This window comes from Mobula birostris, chromosome 32 (assembly GCF_030028105.1).
Source record: "Mobula birostris isolate sMobBir1 chromosome 32, sMobBir1.hap1, whole genome shotgun sequence".
Lineage (NCBI taxonomy): Eukaryota > Metazoa > Chordata > Chondrichthyes > Myliobatiformes > Myliobatidae > Mobula > Mobula birostris.
Window position 1 is genome coordinate 3,221,636 of NC_092401.1, and position 22,918 is coordinate 3,244,553.

Here is a 22,918-nt window from a genome sequence, read left to right on the forward strand (position 1 = left end):
GGCTTTTAAACAGACACATGAATAGGTGGGGAAATGGGGGAATTCAGATCGTGTGGGAGAGTTTACATTTCTGGTGCTTCGGTTTTGGGAGATGTAACTATATCCCCAGAGCTCTGATTGGCTGCCCTGCTGGGTTCCTAGAATTCTGCTCAGTCATTCCTATATTACTGATGAACGATGGATCGTTCCAGAGTGAATAAGTGCTGGGTGGAGATGGGAGCAGAATTCTGCAGAGTCATTATATTTACAGATTACCCAACAGTGACTCGGCTGCTCAGCAAGATCTCCACCCAACAAGTCTCATTGGACGTATAGTTCAAACAAATACTTCATTCTGATTGGTTGCTACTTATGTCTTATGGTGCAGAATTTCTCTATTTATGCATTACAGCTGACAGCCTGATGATCATTTGTGTGCACTAATCATCAGAAACTCAGTGGAAATGAAACTTTACTCAGCTTAAAGGCGTGGCGTTTTAATTTTGCTGTTGAGTTTGATATCTTATTTCATAGAAGTTCAGGTCTCTAAAATGACTTCTTTGAATTCCTGGGTGTCTGACATCAGCGCAGTGAAATCGATGCGTGTGTACACTGGTAACACTGTGAGATGGTGCAGCTCATCACGAACACCTCCAGGGACACCACAGCAAGAGGTAATGTATATGGTCAGTGGTAAGGCAGAACCTCTTTGACACTGGAAATTGTTGTTATTGCTACATGTGCTGGATACCATGAAAAGCTTGTCTTGCCTGCTGTTTATTCAGATCACGTCATTACACACTGATTTGAGGTAGAAGAAAGTAAAACTATAACAATGCAGAATGAAGTGTGACAGCTACAGAGGAAAAGCATTTTAGGTAAACAATAAAGTGCAAGATCATAACAAGGTAGGTTGTGAAGTCAAAGTCTATTGTATTATACTAGGGAACCATATAATAGTTTATTATAATGAGATAGAAGTTGTCCTTGTACCTAGTGGAATGTCTTATCAGGCTGACCAGTTCTTTTGCACTGTTAACACTGAGGGTAAGGTTGTTGTCATGACATGGTACTCTGGAGGGCTGAGATTAGTGGGCTTGTAGGGTCCCTCTGTGTGTGTCCTCACCTCTGGTGGATGGGAAAACTCCTCTACTTTGTCCCAAACTCCAAGTTTCCTGAGCACTGGGTTTCCCCACAAGATCTGTTCAAGTATCAGCTGGGACCTCTGACTTAAGAGAGTCTGAGTTCCAGCTCCTGAGAGAAGTTCCAGAGTCAAGGAAAATATTGCACTTCCTTCATCCTTTTAAACTAAAAGACATGTCAACAATGCAGTTGAACCAGTCATTCATGACAGAAATCGCGTTCATCCCATGTTGCATTCACGCTTCTTGATGCTCCATTCCCATTCCTAATAAGCCTAAACTGATGTCTTCATTTATACAGTTTCTTTGCCACTTGGGTAACTTTACACACAGTGATATTTCCTCAGATAAACTTTTTACATAAATGGTCTAAGAGTTTCTTAGAAGCACAGTTCCCAGCTACCCACAACGAATGTTGGGAAATAATCCAACTTATTAATAGATCAGTTATTAATATTCTATGTAATTGTTTCCATCTGGTCTGCAAACTTCCTTGTGTTAAACAATTTAGCCAGTTTTGTCCATTTTCACATAAACGTAATTAAATTCCCCATTGTCTTATACTGCACCTTTTGAACAGTTAGACTCATGCTATGAGCCTGGCAGCTGCCCTGTTTAAAAAGTTAAGCTTAGCGAAAACTGAAGGCCCCCTGTTTAAAATTCACCTGGCTTCTCTGCCCAGAATGAGCAGGAGATCTCAGCACTAATTACTGCAAGCACTGGGCTTCCGCAAAAATCAAGGGACAAGCTCATGCTTGATGGGTATCTGAGGGCTGAGGTCCAACAGAATACCTAGGCTCTCATGTACAGATGGTAGGTAGGAAGAGGGAAATGTTGATTCCCTTGGCAAGTATACATTCTTTGGCACTGTCAAGGTTCAATGACCCAAGACTCTACCCCATAAAAAGCCAAGATAAAGGAATCTGTGTAGTAAACACACACAAAATTCTGGGGGATTTCAGCAAGTCAATCAGCATTTATGGAGAGGAATAAAAAGTCAATGTTTCAGGCCGAGACCCTTCATCAGGACTGCAAAGCGAGCGGGGAGATGCCAGAACAAGAAGGTGAGGAAAGGGGAAGGAGTAAGTAGGTGGGGGAAGGAATAACTAAAAGTTAGAGAAATCAATGTCCATGCCATCAGGATAGAGTTTACCCAATCAAATGCAAGATGTACTGTTGCTACTCCAATCTGAGAGTGGCCTCATCATGACATTACAGGAGGCTAATGGACAGACATGTCAGAATGGGAACAGGAAGTCGAATTGAAATGGGAGGCCACCGGTACATCCTGCCTCTTACAGCTTACGGAGTGAGAGAGCTCGACAAACTAGTCCACCAATCTGTGTCGGATTTCACTAAGGCTGCACCGGGGGCACCAGATTCAACAGATGACTTGTGTTTGCAGATTGATACTATGTTCCAAAATATTCATAGAATCTCATCGAGCAGGTGTCTGATCTGATAACATTTCCTATCAACAACATCTGACTGAGCTTGCTATTGATAAGTTTGAGGCGATATCAATCTGTACAACAATGTTGGCGATGAATTGGTATGTTTCCTAGAAAATTCTGCTGCCAATTTTAGTTCTTTGCTGTCTCTGCATGAATATCCAGTCCATCTATGTCACTCAGTCAGCCTTTTGAGTTGTCACTGAAATTGCTGTGCAATTCTTGCCCTTTCATCACAGACCACAACATTCATTTTGACAAAAAACCCGATGCATTCATGGGGAGAAATTAGCATTGTGACAACGACATCTGCCTGAACCTGTCCTTCCAGCCTACTTCATGCATCATCTCCACCTAATGACGGGGAGGGAGAAGCTGGTCTTGAATTGTTAGTTGTGGGCTTTCAGTCTTCTGTATCTCCTCCCTGATGGTAGTAACAAGAAGAGGAGATGTCCCAAATGGCGAGGGTCCTTTGAGGTGGGTGCTGCCTTCTTGAGACACTGCAACCTGAAGATGTCCTTGATGGAGGGGAGGGTTGTGTCTGAGTCAACGACCCTCTGCAGCCTCTAGTGCTCCTGTGCGTTGAAGCCTCCATACCAGGCTGCGATTCAATCAGTCAGAATACTCTCCACTGTATACAGACATTTGCAAGAAGATGTGGTTACATACCAAATCTCCTCAGATTCCTAATGACATAGACCCTCTGCCGTGCCTTCTTCGTGACTGTATCACTGTCCTCATTGAGAGGTCATCACAGGTCTCTCAATAAGGACTGGAGCGTGTTCTTCTATCCTCAAGTTCTCTCCTGTGATAGTTTCCCATGACTCTCAGCTCTCGGTCTTTCGAATGTATATCCACTTCCACCTTGAGTATATTAAACAATCACAGCTGAGAGTTCAGGTGGGAAGTGCATCATGCCCATTGCATCCAGATGTTGGTGCTCTTCCCCTGGAGTCCAACAGTAGATCGATTAAATAGGCTTTGACCTCCTGATATATCTGACTTGCAATGTGTAAGCAGTGACATCTGAGACAGATCACTCCAGCACAGGTAACCACAGTCAACCCTTCACTCTAGCCTGAGATACATAAGGCCATAAAACGCAGGAGCAGAATTATGCCATTTGGTCCATCGAGTCTGCAGCGACATTCCATCATGGCTGATTTATTATCCTGGTCAACCCCATTCTCCTGCCTTCAAAGTTTCAAAATAAATTTTATTATCAAAGTACATATATGACACCACATACAACCCTGAGATTCATTAACCATGAGCATACTATGCAAATCTTTAGTTAGTAAAAGGATCAATGAAAGATCAACCAGAGTGTAGAAGACAACAAATTGAGCAAATGTAAATATAAATAAATAACAAGAACATGAAATAACTTGACAAAGAGTCCTTAAAGTGAGATCATTGGTCGTGGGAACATCTCAATGGATGGGCACATGAGTGTATTTAACCCTGTGTTAAAGAGCTTGTTGGTTGTGGGGTAGGATCCCCATAACTTTTGATGCTCTTACTAATCTAGAACCCATCAACCTCCACTTTAAATACCTGGTCTGCACAGCGATGAATTCCACGATGAAGGCATTGAAATTCTCCTTCATCTCTGTTCTAAAGGGATATCCTTGCAGGGACTAAAGGGAAATAACAAAGCAATTTGTAAAACCAATTTCTCCACACATTCTACTTGCCTATCTTTCCAGCTAGTTTGCAGACTGATTATTTAATGTATGATGCCAAACCATTTTTTTTCAGATTCTGCACTGTATCAAGGCTGCATTGGTGGAATGGGTTTCAAAGTTCAATCTAGATCAAGTTGAATCGAAGGTATGTGGCTGCCCCATGTTACTGCTTGAGCTAAGTTCCAACAGAGATGCTCTTCTGCACACCACTGGTGTAATACATGATTATTTGAGTTACTGTCAACTTCCTGTGAGTTTGAATGAGTCTAGTCATTCTCCTCTGACCTCTTTCATTAACAAAGCATTTTCACCCACGGAACTGCCACCCACTGGATTTTTTTTGTTTATCGCACCAATCTCTGTAAACTCTGGAGACTTATGTGTGAAAATTCCACAAGATCAGCAGCTTCTGAGATACTCAAAGCAACCTTTCTAGGACCAACAATCATTCCACAGTCAAAGTCACTTTGATCACATTTCTTCCCTGTTCAGATGTTTCCGCTGAACAACAACTGAACCTCTTGACCATGTCTGCATGCTTTTATGCACTGAGTTGCTGCAACATGATTGGCTGATTAGATATTTGCATTAACACTGTGTACTTCCAGGTGTATCTAATTAAATTGTCACTTAGAATAGAACACAGTAGAAGAAAACAATACAACAAAAAATGAACTACACATAAAGAAAAACAACTAATATGCAAACGATATATATATACACACATACACAAGATATAGGAGAAGAATTAGGCCATTTGGCCCATCGAGTCTGCTCTGCCATTTCATCAAGGCTGATCCATTTCTCTCTCAGCCCCAATCTCCTGCCTCCTCCCTGTATCCCTTCATGCCCCAACTAATCAAGAATCTATCAACTTCTGCTTTAGGTATACCCAATGACATGGTCTCCACAGTGGCTTGTGGCAACAACTTCCACAGATTCACCACTCTCTAGCTAAAGAAATTCCATCTCAGTTCTGTTCTAAAAGGACACCCCTCTATTCTGAGGCTGTGTCCTCTGGTCTTAGACTCCCCCATCATAGGAAACATCCTCTCCACTTCCACTCTATCAAGGCCTTTCAACATTCGATAGGTTTCAATGAGGTGACCCATCATTCTTCTGAATTCTCATGAATACAGGCCTAGAGGCATCAAACATTCATCATATGACAAGCCATTCAATCTTGGAATCATTTTTGTGGGCCTCCTTTGAACCCACTCCAGTTTCAGCACATCCTTACTAAGATAAGGGGCCTAAAACTGTCCACTGGAGAAACTTGCAAAAGTATTATTTGGTGGCCAGAAGAAATCTCTTCCTTACTAAGTAGAGCTGCTGCTGTGCCTTCTTCATGATTGGATCAATATGTTCCAAGATGTAATCTGATACTCTTCCAAACTCACAGCAATATGAGCGTAATTTATTCAACAGGAAAATGATATGTCATTCACAGTTGAAGCTGTCTTTTGTCAAAGTACTAAACGCACAGTAAGATTAACACTCACCGGACAAATTCCAAAGTGTTGTTCAGCCTAGCTCATCCAGAGGGAGGTAAAACCAGCAGGAGGTTTTGGTACACTACAATAGAACAAAAGCAATTGTATTTCCATAGCAACAGTCATAGGTATTCCAAAGAGCTTTATATTCAGCTAAATACTTTTGAAGTGTAGTCTGTTCAATACAGGGAGGGAGACAGAGGTGTCTCACACAATAATCTATTATCAGAAATCATCAGAAAATTTTTTCTATTGACTTCAGGTTAGAAGCTATCCGAAGAAAATATTTTACATTTTTATACAATGTACCAGGAGGACTGTATATATAGGTAGGGTGTTTAAGGGTACTGTAAATATATAAATAGTACTGAACACATGAGCTGTGTAGACCTTGAAAGTGTAATGAGCTCTTTGGGCCTCTTGGGGCAGTGGAGAGCATTTGGCTCTGAGAGTTTTCGAGTACTTAAATGAGTTAATTGTTGTTTAATGAGAGTTATTAATCATTTAGCGTTCCTTGTGTTCTTCTCAAGTGACTTGCTCTTTGTACCTGGTCTTCTGGTGCCTTCGGTTTAAGATTGTTACGTTTATTTTGATAGGCTTAGAGATTCCATGTGACTTATGTTATTTAAATGGATGTCTGATTATCGCGAAGTCCTGGTTCTGTGAATGTTACTCCTTGCTGCGTGACTTAGCCAAGTTACGGATGTTCTTTTGGAATTATTAAGAATAAACTCTCATCACCATCTCTACATCAGAGTCTGTCTTCCCTTTGCACTCGTGCTTCGATATTGCCAGTTCATATTATGACAGAAAGTGGGTCTGCAATCAGTTCAGTGTTGAGGTGTGTGAAGTTGTCGACGCTGGTTCAGGAGCCTGATAGTTGAAGGGTAATAACTGTTCCTAAACCTGGTGTTGTGGGACATAAAGATCCTGTTTCTCCTTCCCTATGGAAGCAACGAGAAGAGAGCATGCCCTGGATGGCGTGGGTCCTTGATGATGCTCTTTTCTTGTGGGAACACTAATTCCTCTTTGAATGTCTTCTTCTACATTTTTGTTTTCTGAACACCAACATAAGGACTTCCCTTATGATGCATCAACACAATTCATTGCAACAGACGGCTGTAGAGGCTGTATTTAATGCAGTGATTGATAGAGTTTTGATTGGTAAGTGGCTAAAGGTTATGGGGAGCAATCGAGAGAATTGGGTTGAAAAAAATCAGACAATTGAATGCCAGAGCAGACTTAATGGGCCACATGACAAAATTCTGCTCCTGTATGGTATGGTCTTATGATCTATTTATACGACTGCTTGTTTTATTATAACACTGCCAGTAACATTATACTGTCTTATCTAAACATGCACCTCAAACTTTACGTCGACCTGTCAATCTTCATGCTAATAGTATTTTGTGACTTTACGGGCTGGATTGTAATGATGTGTTTCGTATGTGACTATACGTACTGTATTCGGCAGCTTGGCCCCAGGGGAATGTTGTTCAGTTAGCTGTAGAAGTGTGTATGGTTTAGTGACAACAAACTTGAACTTGAAGAAGAGAAAACCTACGGATGCTGGGAATCCAAGCAACACGCCCAAAATGCTGGAGGAACTCAGCAGGCCAGGCAGCTTCTATAGGAAAGAGTTCAGTCGATGTCTCGCGCTGAGATCCTTCAGCAGGACTGGAGAAAAAAGATGAGGAGTTAGAGTTCCCAACACCTTCCTACCCTTTCTCGATCTCACTGTCTCTATCTCAGGAGACAGCTTATCCACTGATGTCTATTATAAATCCATGGACTCTCACATGTACCTGGACTATACCTCTTCCCACCCTGTCGCTTATAAAACTGCCATCCCCTTCTGTCAATTCCTCCATCTCTACCACATCTGCTCTCAGGTTGAGGCTTTTCATTCCAGAACAAAGGAGATGTCTTCCTTCTTTAAAGAAAGGGGCTTCCCTTCCTCCACCATCTATGCTGCCTTCAACCTCATCCTTCCATTTCACACATCTGCTCTTACCCCATCCTCCTGCCACTCTACCAGGGATAGGGTTATTCTTGTCCTCACCTACCACACCACCAGCTTCCATGCCCAGCACAAAATTCTCCAAAACTTCTGCCACCTCCAACGGGACCCCCCCAGCAAGGACGTATTTTACTCCCCAGCCCCACTTTCCATTTTCCGCAGGGTCCGTTCCCTAAGTGATTCCTTTGTTCATTTGTCCCTCCCCACTGATCTTCCTCCTGGCACTTATCCTTGCAAGTGGAACAAGTGCTACACCTGCCCCTACACCTCCTCCCTCACTTCCAAGCAGGGTCCCCAAACAGTCCTTACAGGTGAGGCGGCACTTCATCCGTGAGCCTGTTGGGGTCATATACTGTGTCCGATGTGGCCTCTTGTATATCGGTGAGACCTGATGTGGATTGGGAGACCGATTTGTCAAGCACCTACATTCCATCCGCCAGAAAAAGTGTAATCTCCCAGTGGCCACCCAGCCATTTTATTTCCACTTCCCATTCCCATTCCGATATATCCATCCATGGCCTCCTTCACTGCCTTGATGAGGCCACACTTAGGTTGGAGGAACAGCAGCTTATATTCCATTTGGATAGCCTCCAGCCTGATGGTGTGAGCATCAATTTCTCCAATTTCTGGTAATGCCTCTCCTCCCCTCCCTCTCCTTCACCATTTCCTACCCCTTTTCTCTCTATCACCTGATCTTCTGGCCTGCTCATCGCCTCCTTCCAGTGCTTTTCCCCACTTGTCTTTCTTGCATGGCCTTCTGGGTCTTTTACCAATTTACGTCCCAGCTCGTTATTTCACCCCTCCCCCTCCAGGTTTCACCTATCACTTTGTCTTTCTTTCTCTCCTCTCCCTCCACCTTTTAAATCTACTCCTCAGTTTTTTTTTCCAGTCCTACTGAAGGGTTTCAGCCCAAAACATCAACTGCACTCCTTTCCTAGATGCTGCCTGGCCTGCTGAGTTCCTCCAGCATTTTGTGTGCGTTGCTTGGATTTCCAGCATCTGCAGATTTTCTCTTGTTTGTGAGGTGTCAGTGTTAGAAGGTGGGGGAAGGGGAGATAGAAACACGAGGTGATAGGTGAAACTGGGAGGGGGTATGGGTGAAGCACAGAGCTGGGAAGCTGATAGGAGAGGACAGAAGGCCCTGGGTGAAAGAAAAGCACCCGAGGGAGATGGGCAGGTAAGGAGATAAAGTGAGAGAGGGAAAAGGGAATGGGGAATGATGAAAGGGTGGGGGAGCATTACCAGAAGTTTGAGAAATCGATGTTCATGCCATCAGGATGGAGGCTACCCAGACAGAATAAAAGGTGTTTCTCCTCCAACCTGAGTGTGGCCTCACTGCAACTATAGAGGAGGCCATGGATAGACATAACAGAATGGGAATGGTAAGTGGAATTAAAATTTGTGGCCACTGAGAGATCCTGCTTTTTCAGGTGGATGGAGTGTAGGTGCTTAGCGAAGCGGTCTCCCAAACTACAAACGTATGTTGGGTCTCACCGATATACAGGAGACCACACCAGGAGAACCAGACACAGTAGATGACCCCAACAGACTCACAGTGTTGCCTCACTTGGCAGGACTGTTTGGGTACCTGGATTGTAGTGAGGGAGGAGGTGTAGGGGTAAGTGTAGCACTTGTTCCGCAAGGATGAGTGTCAGGAGAGAGATCAGTGGGTAGGGACGAATGGACAATGGAGTCATGTAGGGAGCAATCCCTGAAGAAAGCAGAAAATGGGTGGGAGGGAATGATTTGCTTGGTGTGGGATCCTATTGGTGATGGCAGAAGCGGTGGAGAATTAGGTGCTGGCCACTGGATGCGGAGGCTTCAACTTGATTTGGAAAGTTACAGAGAAAATCTGGACAATGGGACTGGCAGGCTGTCTCCCCCAAGAGCTAGAGGCAGACTTGATGGGCTGAATGGCCTCCTTCACTGTTCCTGCTCTGGTTGTTATTTTGACGTCACTATATTAAATCCTGGAGCAGCACTGGAGGCACTTTCACTAAACGGACTGCTTTGGTTTCAGAAGTCTGATCAACACCACCTTCCCCAGGGCAATGAGGGATGGACAGTGAATGCAGGCTTTGTCAGCAATGACTACATGAGCAATTAAACTCTGTGGAACCCTCAACTAATGACGTTGTTCGTCTCTTTAATATTCAACACCATCTCATTTTTCTTGTTAATTTTGCCAGGGACTAGCAGAACATGTTGTTTGCAACCTCATACAGGATCATGAGAAGATTAGACCTGAAGAGAGAGAAGACATCAAAATGACAGGTAGGTCTCTCTGACTGGGAGCTCTTGGTGGATTTATGAGATCCAGGCAGAGTTCTTCTGATTGCTTGTGGTTTATGATAGGCCTTCCTAGCATTGGTTCAGAGAAAGTCCTTCCCATCCAGTCATAAAGAGTTCATCACCATTCAGAGGACAGAGAGAGTGTGGAATGAGCTGCCAGTGCATTTCATTGTAATTGAAATGTGATTTTGATTTCAACAAGTAAGAGAGATTTGGATAGGTACACAAATGGGAGGGATATGGAGGGCTATGGTCAAGGAGCAAATTGATGGGACTAGGCAGTTTAAATTGTTCAGCATCGACTAGATAGGCTGAAGGGCCTATTTCTGAGCTGTAATTTTCAATGACTCTATGGCCAATACTATTCAGCAGGGGTATTCAAAGCTATGGTTTGAATAATTATCGCCAATTGAGATGCTGTATGGAGAATGCTGTACGTTTGGGCATCTGGTTATCCTAATTGTGGTCTTAAACAAACACGTTGGGATGGAAGCGCGAAGATATCCGTTCTGAAATTTACCCACTAAAATAACTTCTAACTGGACTTGTGCAGAGAAGCCAAGCTGATCCCAGAATTAATTTAATCAGTGCCAGGAACTTATCACCTTACATCATTGCATCTACACGGTGAGTCAGTGATCTCTGAGTATCTGTGTACAATATAGTGACTATACCATACCAGGGGTCAGTGATCCCTCAGTATCTGTGTACGACATAGCGACTACTCCATACCGGGAAATAGTGACCTCTTAGTATCTGTCTAGTTTCTTCTGTATAATTTAAATGCATACCTGGCTGGTGGAGGTTAGATCATACAACATAGAACATTATCGCACAGTACAGACCCTTCTTCCAACCATATTGTACAAACTTTCTAATCTACTCTAAGATCAATCTAACAATCCCTTCCCCTCCTTTATAGTCCTCCATTTTTCTATTATCCATCTGCCTACCTGAGGGTTTTTTTACCTGTCACCTTCCAGCTTGTACTCCTTCCCTTCCCTTCCTCCCCAACTTCTTCTCCCTGTCTTTCTAGCCCTGATGAAGTGTCTCAGCCTGAAATGTGAACTGTTTATTCTTTTCCATAGACGTTGCCTGACCTACTGAGCTCCCCCAGCATTTTGTGTGTGTTACTCTGGTTCTACAGAATCTTGTGTTTAGAACTAATCGCTGTGCTACCTTAATATAATTATTCCCATTTCCCACCCCATTGTTTCCCAACAACCAACCACCATTTACCTTTGCCTTAAACAGATTGAAAAACCATGACTACCCTTCTTTCAGAAAGACTTCAAACTTTCTGGAGGGGAGGGGGATAAGAAATTTCTTCATCTTTGTACAGGTCGACCTTCACCAATCCGACTACCTGTAATCTGGTTACTTCGATAATCCGGCACTGATTATGCTTAATGTGATCCGTCTGTAATTCGGCATTTTCACTAATCCAGCACTCCTCAGGCCCCAATGGTGCCGGATTAGTGAAGGTTGACCTGTATTAAATTGCCATGCCTTACCTTTTAAACAGGTTCCCAAATCTCAAAGTTTAGTAGTAAGGCCATCAATGATGGAGCTGGAAGGTCCTGAGGGATATTGGAATCATGATGGAAAAGAGTCCATTCGGCCCATTGTTTTCAAATTGGCCAGAAGAAAGAGTATTCTGTTCATTCCACTTCTCAACTCCTGTTTGTAGGTTGCTGGCTCTTAAATGTGGGATAGGGTTTGGAGAACCTATGGCAGTGGGTCTTGTTTGTATGAATAACTGTTGATCTTCTTGTGTTTTTCAGCCAAACTCTTCATCTACAGATATGAACCTGGAATCATCAAAGAGGCTGCAACTGAAGGTAGGTGGGACCAACTTTGACACTCCAAGGGAAGAACGAGTAAATCTCTTATTGTTGTATGGATAGGGACTCCTAATACCAGGGGAATTACAATTTAAGTGGCTTTGGCATGGACTAGATGGGCTGAAGGGCCTGTTTCTGTGCTGTACTCTATGGTTATGAATTACACTGAGTCTGTTGTGCCCTACAGAGCTAGTGCTTGAAGTTGGGTGGCTATTTACTGGGGCACATGGAGGCGATGGGCTGAAAGATTTTCTGCTGCACTGTAGGCTTGCTAAGATTTGAAGCAGGCAATTGGACACCATGGAACCTTGTAGCCTTCTAAAGATACTGAAGAGCTTGTAGCCTTGTGACCCCACCTGTTGGGAACTTGGGGTTAAGACAACCTTTCTTCATTCAGGATGTGTGCTCCTCTGTTGTGACAGAGAACTCCAGTAGTAGCTTGGTTTGACATTAACCTGAGACCCATTGCTGGCCATGGTTAACTCCATTTCACAACAGACTGTGTGTTCACATTTCCAACACAGGTTGTTTAGCCTACCAGATCCATGCCTGCTCCCATGGAGCAATTCCATCATTCCATTCTCCTTCTCCTTGTATCCGTCCTCACTATTCTCTCCCTCATGTTCCTACCGACGCCACTGGATGTTTCTTGCTGAAAGGACAATTTACCACAGCCAATGAATCTGCCAGCTCATCCGTGAGAGATGGGAAGAAGATGGAGCATCCTGGTGAAAAGCACACAGCCACGGTGGAAGATGCAAACAGCACTCAAGGTCAGGGTTAAGCCCTCAAGCCATGAGGCGGCAGCACCAGCTCCTCTGGCAGCATGCTGTCCTGGTCCATCTTCCCGTATGGCTGAAGACAGACTTGTGGGTGCCTGGCATGTTTGTGGGAGCCTAGATTAGATTATGAGGACACTTAGTCCTCGTTTATTGTCATTTAGAAATGCATGCATTAAAAAATGATATAATGTTCCTCCAGTATGATATCACAGAAACATAAGACAGACCAAGACTAAAACTGACAAAACCAAGTAATTATAACATATAGTTACAACAGTCCAAAGCAATACCATAATTTGATAAGAGCAGACCATGGCACAGTAAAAAAAAGTCTCAAAGTCCCGATAGCCCCAACATCTCACGCAGATGGTTGAAGGGAGAAACTCTTCTTGCCATGAGCCTCCAGCGCCGCAAACTTGCTGATGCAGCATCCTGGAAGCACCCGACCACAGTCCGACCCTGAGTCCGTCTGAAAACTTCGAGCCTCCGACCAGCCCTCCGACACCAAGCACCATCTCTGCCGAGTGCTTCGACCCCGGCCCCGGCCACCAAGCATCAGGCAAAGCCGAGGACTTGGGGCCTTCCCCTCTGGAGATTTCGGATCACACAGTAGCAGCGACAGCGAAACAGGCATTTCAGAAGTTTCACCAGATGTTCCTCCATGCTCTCACGTCTGTCTCCATCAAATCAGAATTGTGCACGGCATCCTACTTGACAGATAACAGCTTTCATCACCGGAGAGGCCACGCGCGCTGCGTCGTGCCGCCATCTTCTCCTCCCACTGTGCACATTTACTCTTGTAGCCATGCCCTCATCCATTCCTACATTTGTCCCACATCATCACCCCACTGTGGCCATGCGCCAAATCCTCAGAACTATAACCAGAAATGGGAGTAAGCTGTTTGGCCCCACACGCCTGGTTGTTCCTGCAACTCAGCCTACTTCATGTCACAGGTTCAAACTTCAATCACACAGTTGCTCGACAGCCGTGTCAGGGCTTGAGCATTATCATCTCTTACAGTGAAACTAGATGACACGGGTGACAAGATTTTGCTCCCAGATGAACTCTATGCTCGTTTTGATGATCAAAACTTGGCGGATCCTCATGAACGGCCACGTTCCTCATGACACTGTAAGAGCATCCTTCAGGATGGCGAGTGCACGGAAAGCATCCAGCCCAAATAGGGATCTGGCCGAGTTCTAAAGACCTGTGCTGATCGACTGGATGGAGGGTTCACCAATCTTTAACCTCTCACTTTGGCAGTCTGAGGCACCCATTTGCATCAAGCAGGCTTCAATTATACCAGTGCCTAAGAAGAATATGGTAACCTGCCTCAACAACTATCATCCTGTAGCACTTACATCCACTGCGATGAGTGCTTTGAGAGGGTGGTGGTGAACCATATCATCTCCTCTCTGAGAAGCAACTTGGATCCTCTCCAATACCTTACGGCACAACAGGTCCACAGCAGATGCCATTTCACTCAACCCTGGAGCATCTGGACATCTGGATGCTCTTTATCAATTACAGCTTGACATTCAATACCTTCACCCTGTCAAAACTAATCATTAAGTTTCAAGATCTCCTTGTGCAGTTAGATCCTCAATATCTTCACTTGCAAGCCCCAGTCAGTTAGGACTGACAACAACATCTCCTCCACAATCACCATCAGCACAGGTGCACCACAAGGCTGTGTGCTTAGCTCCCTGAATTACTCGCTTTATACATATAACCGTGAGGCTAAGCACAGATCCAATGCCATATCTAAGTTTGCTGATGACACCACTGTCAAAGGCTGAATCAAAGATGGTGACAAATCAGCATATAGGAGGGAGATTGGAAACCTGGCTGAGTGGAGTCACAACAGCTCTCACTCAATGTCAGCAAGACCTATGAGCTGATTATTGATTTCTGGAGGAAGAAACTGAAGGACTATGAGCCAGTCCTCACCAGGGGATCAGAGGTGGAGAAGGTCAGCAACTTTAAATTCCTCGGTGTTATCATTTCAGAGCTTCTGTCCTTGTGCCAGCATGTACTTCCTTAGAAATTTGCAAAGATTCAGCATGACATCTAAAACCTTGATAAGCTTCTGTAGATTTGTAGTGGAGAGTATATTGACTGGGCGCATCACAGCCTGGTATAGAAACACCAATGGCCCTAAAACATAGTGGATACAGCATAGTCCATCACAGGTGAAGACCTCCCCACCGCTGAGCACATCTACACAGATCAGTGTTGCAGGAAATCAGTATCCGTCTTCAGATACCCCACCACCCAGGACAGGCTTTCTTCTTGCTGCAGTGAAGGCCCTTTCCAGCACAACAAGACCACGCCACCCAGTTACATCCATGTGACTAATTAACTTATTAATCTGTACGTCTTCGGACTATTGGACAATCTTTTTTGTCCTATTCCCCTGCATTCCTCTGAGACAGACCAAAACTGTCCCCTGATTCTCTTGCCCCTATCTACACCAGGCATAGTTTACAGTGGACATTCAAAGCTAAGCACAGATTCATCTCCTTGACCTGCTGTCCATAGCCATTTACACTAAAGCTGCATGAATCCCATTGATTATGCCCCACATTCCTGTCAATCCTTCCCAGATTCTGCCACTCATCTACAAACCAGGCACAACTTATAGCAGCTAATTAACCTGCCAACCCACTAGGACAAAACTGGAACATGGGGTGGTCATGGAGCAAACTCCACACTGACAGCTCCCGAGCTCAAAACTGAACACAGGTCATTGGAGTCATGAGACAGCAGCTCGACTGACAGTGCCACTGAGCTCCTTGTCTTTCAATTAGACAACTCTCCGTGTACATTATGGTTAGATTCACTGCCAGAGATTTTATCTACTTGTTTCCATCCACTCCTCCACCCACTCCATCTGTCCATCACCGACACACTCCTCCCATCTGTTCTCCCCACTCCCTCCTTTGAATCCATGCTCCATCTTTCTCTCCTGTTTGAATCCATCATCGACTGTCCTCTCCACATTTCACCTCTCCCCAGCCTCTGTCACTATCAAGGTTAAGTCAAAGTAAATTTACTGTCAAAGTTCATATAGAATACATGACCACATACTGTACTATCTTGAGATTCATTTTCCTGCAGGCATTTACAGAAAAATAAAGAAATGCAATAGAAATTGTGAAAAGCTATACATAACCGGTGGTTAGCACAATGCTTTACAGTACAGACGACCCAGGTTCAATTCCCTCACTACCTGTAAAGAGTTTGTATGTTCTCCCCGTAGCTGCATGGGTTTCTTCCAGGTGCTCTGGTTTCCTCCCACAGTCTGATTGGTAGGTTAATTGGTCATTGTAAGTAGTCCCGCGAATAGGCTAGGACTAAAATCAGTGGAATGCTGGGTGCCAGGGCTCAAAGGTCAGAAGGGCTTATTCCGTGCTGCATCTCAACGAAATAATAAAAAATGAAGACTGGCAAACAACCAATATGAGAAAGAAGGAAAAGTGTGCAAATAAAAGAATACTACTGAGAAAATTACTCTGTGGTTAAGAAGGCATTCAGTGCATTGGCCTGCATCAATCGTGGGAATGAGTTTAAGAGTTGAGGGGTAATGTTGCAGCTATATAGGACTGTGGTCAGATCCCACTTGGAGTATGATTATGAGGAAATGCAGTCCCCTGAGTACTGTGCTCAGTTCTGGTCACCTCACCACAGGAAGGATGTGGAAACCGTAGAAAGGGTGCAGGGGAGATATACAAGAATGTTGCTTGGATTGGGGAGTATGCCTTATGAGAGTAGTTGAGTGAACTCTGCCTTTTCTCCTTGGAGCGACGAAGGATGAGAGGTGACCTAATAGAGGTGTACAAGATAACGAGAGGCATTGATCGTGTGGATAGTCAGAGGCTTTTTCCCAGGGCTAAAATGGCTATCATGAGAGGACACAGTTTTAAGGTGCTTGGAAGTAGGTACAGGGGAGATGTCAGGGGTAAATGTTTTACGCAGAGAGTGGAGAGTGCATGGAATGGGCTGCTGGTGACAGTGGTGGAGGCGGATACGATAGGGTCTTTTAAGAAACTCCTGGACAGGTACATGAAGCTTAGAAAAATTAAGGTCTATGGGTAACCCTGGGTAATTTCTAAGGTAAGGACATGTTCGGCACAACTTTGTGGGCTGAAGGGCCTGTGTTGCGCTGCAGGTTTTCTATGTTTCTATGTTCTAAAATGATTTGTGGAGTCCTTGAAAGTGGGTTTGTAGATTGCCGAATCAGTTCACATTTGAGGTGATTGAAGTTATCCATGCAATTCAGGACCCACTCACCCCTCCTCCACCTGCCCATCACCTGGCTATCCCCTCTCACCAGCCAGGTCTTGCGTCACTCCTTTCCTCCATCTCTTTTTACTGGCTGTTGCACCTTTAACTTTCAGTCCAGGTATTAATCTGAAATGTCCACTGTCTACTTCCTTCTCAGATGCTGCCTGATCTGCTGAGTTCCTCCAACACCTCATTTTTCACCCAATATTTCAGATTTGCAGTCTCTTGTATCTCCATTATCATTTTGGAATACAAAGTTGAACAGCCCCATAGGGGAAGGAACATGGAGTAAGTTTAGCAGAGAACAGATATATGAAGGCACTGCTTAGAAAGCCAGGATGAGGAGGTGGGTTCTACATAACCAGGGAGAGATGAATCCATGGCTGAGAATTTTGAAATCGATACTGTACCTGAAGTCCAACTAATCCATCCTTCTTCAGATCAGAGTGGAAAGAGTAGAGGATTAACTGACATGTTTCTCTCTTCAATTACAGCTTTCTTAGAGCTGCGAGTGTCTCAACTAGATTCTGTAATCCTGGCTCTGCCACAACTGCCGGGAGAGAAAGTCCACTCCCTGGAAGACTTGCTGCCCCCTTGGGAGGAGCTGGAGTCCCTGGTCCAAGAGCAGATGGTCACGTCAATCGGAGTGTCGGACATGGACCGGGAGATGCTGGAGGCATTTTGCCTAAATGTGCAGGTGCGAGTCCCCAACTTCTCTTTCTCACCTTGCTCTATTGTTGACGCCCCCAATTCCACACACAGGGGAACAAGTTTCTTAACACTACATGTCCCCTCCGATCTCATTCATTCTTTCTTCTCCCTTCTCCCGTTGGGCAGAAGATACAAAGACTTGAGAACATGTCCCACTAGGCTCCAGGACAGCTTCTCTTCAGCTTTTATCGGATTCATGATCTACAGTATCTATCTATCTATCTATCTACTATCTACCATCTATCTATCGACTATCTACTGTCTATCTACCATCTATCTACTATCTACCTATCTATCATAACCGATAGCAGTTTTCATGTCCTGCACTGTACTGCTGCTGCAAAACAACACATTTCACAACATGTGTGAGTGATAATAAACCTGATTTTGATTCTGACTCTTGAACACTCATATACTAAAGATGAACTCTTGATTTCCCAATCTACCTCATTGTGGTTCTTACCTGTCTCCCTGCACTGCAGTTTCCCTGTAACTGAAACACTATATTCTGCATTCTGTTTTTGTTGTTACTAACTTGATGCACGGAAAAAGCATTTCACTCTGTCTTGGTGCACGTCATGATAATAAACCAGTTCCAATCTGCCACAGTGTGGTGGATAAACTTCTTCCTATGTGCCTAGGAATTATAAACATTAATCTGTTATCAGGAGTTTGAATGGCAACTCTGGACATTAAGTAATCAAGTAAAATTAGAGTAGATATAAAAAAGTAGTATCAATCATACCAAAGTGCACTGATGTCCTGGGGGGGGAGGAAATTTCCATCCTTACTTGATCTGGCCAGGTACGCCAATAACATTGACCTTTAGCTGCCATTCGTTTGATCATTCATTTAGTGATAATCTGTGGCAGTATCTGCTGTTGCAGAATTACTGTTGCTTTAAGGCCAACACAGAACCCTAAAGTCCCAGGCTGAGGATTAGCTACTTCCCTCCAGCCACTCAGTTCATGAATCAACCATCGTAAACTCTAATCTCTACCCCACTGTGGCAACGCTATGGTCACATTGACTACTTTGCACTACAATAGACCTTGCTTCCTTTTTTTAAAAATTCTAATTGTGTTCTTTCTGGTATAAGTTGTGTATAACTTATGTTTATGCTTTTTCTTGTACTGTAAATATTGCTTATCTGATGCTGTGATTCTATGATACTGTTGCAAGTAAGTTTTTCATTCCACTAGGTCACATATATGATTGTGCTTATGACAATAAGCTCAATTTTGACTTTCATTACATCTATAAGTGACTGCTGTTTTGAATTCTGCTAGTCCAGGCTGGAGAGGCCCTTTGTGTGAAAGAAGTGCTGAGCTCCTGACTCTTTCCTTCAGTGAGGCTGCATTCAGCGAGGTGGAGTAGAGATGCCTACAACACTTAAGATGCATCAAGAGGAGTGCTTAAACCACCAGTGTTTCTGTGCTGCGTGCCCTCATGAGGCTCGTGGTTCCCAGTTCCCTACCCAGGATGATGCCCAAGCAAACCAGATCCCAGATGTCCTACGAGGGGTAGCCGTGGAGGCCAGCATGGCAAGGGTTTAAGAGGCTCCTAGATAGGCACATGAATGTGCAGAGAATGGAGGGATATCACTCATGTGTAGGTAGAAGGGGTTTGTTTAGTTAGATGTTTAATTACTAGTATAATTAGTTCAAAGGTTCAAAGTACATATATATAGAATACACTTCTGGGATCCATCCTGCTGCAGCCAGCTATGAAACAAAGAAACACCATGGAACCCGTTTTGAAAACATCAGACACCCAATATGCAAAAAGCAAGGGGACAACACACAGAATAACAAATGTCAAACCAGGAGTCCAGTAGCATTCAGTTCAGTTCAGTACCGCACCGCGTCGCTCTACCACTGCAGGCGGCACACAGAACCAATTTTCGCTGGTGCCCCAGTCCAAGCTGATCGCCCCGATCAAACTGCTCAAAAACAGCAATACAAAGAGTCAACAGGATCTAGAAATACCTCAAAGTCCCCCAAAACAAGTCCACATCCTCGCCAATCAATGGTTATCGATTGAAGGGCCTGTTCCTGTGCTGTACTGTCCTATGTTCGGTGTCCTGCTTTCTTCATTCTGTGTTCTATGTTCTGCTACACTAGCGATGCACAATAATTGCTGAGCTTGCCAGTACAAGCCACCTCATATCGTAGTTGGGACTTTACCACCTTCTAATTAATGCCAAGAGTGTCCACTTTTCAGGACTCTGAAGCATGAGAGACCATTTCTGTGATGGCCCCTCGTACAATAAGACGGATTCTTGACCTCACAATCCACATTATTATCATCTCGGACCTTCTTGTCTACCTGCACCCCACTTTCTCTGTAGCTTTGACACTCTATATTCTACATTTTTATTATTTTACCTTGTTCTACCTCAATGCACTATGTAATGATTCGATCTGTAGGAAGAGTATGCAAGACAATTTTTTCACTGAATCTTGATACATGTGATAATAATAAACCAAATATTATTCCAATTAGGCTATAGCCCTGTGTCATTACAGTTCATGTGTTTAGGTCCCATTCTAGTTTGGAAGAATGGGAAGATCTCATCAAAGCTTATATATTTCTTAAAGCACTTGACAGGGAAAATCATTCCATCAACTGAGGGGTCTAGACCAGGAGGAACAGTTTCAGAAACAAAAATCCAAGAAAAATGCTGGAAATACTTAGCAGGTCAGGCAGCATCTGTGGAGAGAGACAGAGTTAACATTTCAAGATTAAGACCCCTAGTCAACACGTTCAGAACAAGGGGCAAGCGATTTCAGTATGAATTGGGGAGAAGGTTCTTCATGAAAAAAGAGCTCACAATTGGCTGGGTTATAGGAGGCAGAGAGGTGTGGGGAATGACAGGATATCTTAACTGGTTGTGTAGCACAGAAATCAGTGCTGGAATATTTGATGTTGGCATGCATATCAATGAATTGATAAGCATGTAGGGGTGGCAGTAAGATTGTAGATGACACAATGATCAGTGGAATTATAGATACTAAAGAAGGTTGTCTGAGGATACAGTGGGTCATAGATCAGAGGGAAGGTTAGGTGGAGCATAGGCAGATGGAATTTAGTCCAGATATCTGAGGTACTTTGGGAGGGAAAATTCCATTAGGACATGTGCTGTAACTGGCAGGGTCCTTCAGAGCATTTAATTAAAGAGAGGTAAGGGATTATTCTTGTGCTGTACAATACAATGATTCTGCGATAGAAGCATCCCCAAGCAAGTCTGCACATACAAAGCAGCTATAGCATCCATCATTATGTTGGCAAACATTTCCCACGGGTGTATGTTATCAACTGAGGCTTGGTGAGAGAGGTGGATTTAAGAAGCATCCTACAGGAGACAAAGGCAAGGATTTATAGGAGAAAGGTTGCAGTCCAAGGCAAATGAAGCATGGCTGCCTATGGGGACCAGCTTTGCTCATATATGGAGCTAGAGAATTTAGTACAGATCAGACACAAAGTAGGCAAAGACCTCAAAGCTAGTTACCGCTTTCATTTTGTGAATTCATGGGGAGCCATTCCGCACGTCCCCCAAATGCAAAGTTAGGCCTCCAATTTATACAGTAAATCTAATCACACGAGGTCAGCCGGTCTCCAGACATTGTTTCCGCAATTTACACATTAGCACCAACACAATTGGTTCCTCATTGCTCAGAGTACCAAAGAATCCTTTCATCACGTTGCCTCTCAGATGATTCAGATGGTTAGCACCTATACAATCAGGGGACTTACTGATCTACTGTACAAAGAAGGTAGACCCATTCTGTTTTTTTAAATGCTCTCCTCACAATTCTGCTAACACTCTCCCCCCCCCCCCCCCCACTGTCCTCAAGCTTAACCTCTTTCCTCCACATACGGCAAAGGTCAGGGCAGGTATAGGAATGATGTGGGAGATTGCAAGTGTGGGGAAATGGCTGAAACATAGGATGGTGGAGTCACAGAGACAAACAACACAGGATATGCTCTTCAGCCCAACTCTTTCATGCCAGCCAAGAATTCCATCTCAGCTGGTCCCATTAGCTTATCTTTGTCCCTCTAAATCTTCCTATCCATGTATCCAACAACTTTTAAACTGTACTTAATAGATGTGCCTTGTCCACTTCTTCTGGCTGTTCATTCTATGTACTCACCATCCTCTGAGTGAAAAAGTTGACCCTCGGGCTGAAAACCAAATTTCTCTACCCTCATTTTAAACCTATGCCCTCTAAATTCTAGGCTCCCCAGCCATGTTAAAAGACAGCTCACATTCACCTAACTATGCGCCAAATTACATAGAACATGCAAGAGTTTTAAAGTTGCCTTTTATCAGATCAGTACTTGCAGGAGTTTTCAAATTGCCCGTTGAATTGCTGACATAAGATAGAAAGATTACAGGATCAGGAAGGAAACCACGAAGATCTAAATCTCATGGGTTAATTGGTGGGTCAGACAAACTTTCCAGTAAAGCTGCAGGGAGATCATACTACAAGGGTGTGATGCTGAGGCTTTATAAAGCATTGCTCAGACCACACTTGGAGTATTGTGAGCAGTTTTGTGCCCCTTATTTAAGAAAAAATGTGCGCACGTTGGAGGGGGTCCAGAAGAGGTTTACGAGAATGATTCCATGAATGAAAGGGTTATCATATGAGGAACTTCTTCCAGCTCTGGGCCTGTACTCACGAGAGTTTAGAGGAATGGGGGGGGATTTCACTGAAACCTATCACATATTGAAAGGCCCAGGTAGACTGGACGTAGAGAGGATGTTTCCTAGAGTGGAGGAGTCAGCCTCAGAATAGAGGAATGTCCATCTTGACCAGAGATTAGAAGAAATTTCTTTAGCCAGATGGTGTTGAATCTGTGGAATTCATCGCCACAGATGCCTGTGGAGGACAAATCACTGGGTATATTTGAAATGGAGGCTAATAGATTCTTGATTTGTTAGAGCATCGAAGGTTATAGGTCAAAGGCAGGAGAATAGGGTTGAGTGGGAAAATAAATCAGCCATGATGGAATGGCAGAGCAGACTCTATGGGTCAATGGCCTAATTTTGCTCCTATTTCCTATGGCTTTATGGTCTTATTATTCATTTTCAATGTGTGCCTGCAATTGCCTGGGGTTTCTGACTAGAGATGTGGATGTGTGAATGAGGTTTGGTCTATATCCATGGTCAGGTCTGACTAGATGGCCTTTACAGTGGAACAGCTTGTCAGCTAAACAGTGGCCAC

The 22,918-nt window shown here is 44.0% G+C and overlaps 1 protein-coding gene across 3 annotated transcripts in view; it reads left to right on the forward strand.

Annotated features, from left to right (window-relative positions):
• Positions 1–373: 373 nt before the first annotated feature.
• The window catches only part of LOC140191036 (glutamate--cysteine ligase regulatory subunit-like), a 32,010-nt gene continuing 9,465 nt past the window's right edge, over positions 374–22,918 (forward strand). For all 3 annotated transcript variants that reach the window (XM_072248086.1, XM_072248087.1, XM_072248089.1), the window contains exons 1-5: positions 374–653; positions 4,334–4,405; positions 9,963–10,047; positions 11,850–11,906; positions 17,474–17,676. In XM_072248086.1, coding sequence (XP_072104187.1) covers positions 531–653; positions 4,334–4,405; positions 9,963–10,047; positions 11,850–11,906; positions 17,474–17,676 — 540 coding nt within the window. In that variant the 5' untranslated portion in view covers positions 374–530. The remainder of the gene's footprint in view (positions 654–4,333; positions 4,406–9,962; positions 10,048–11,849; positions 11,907–17,473; positions 17,677–22,918) is intronic.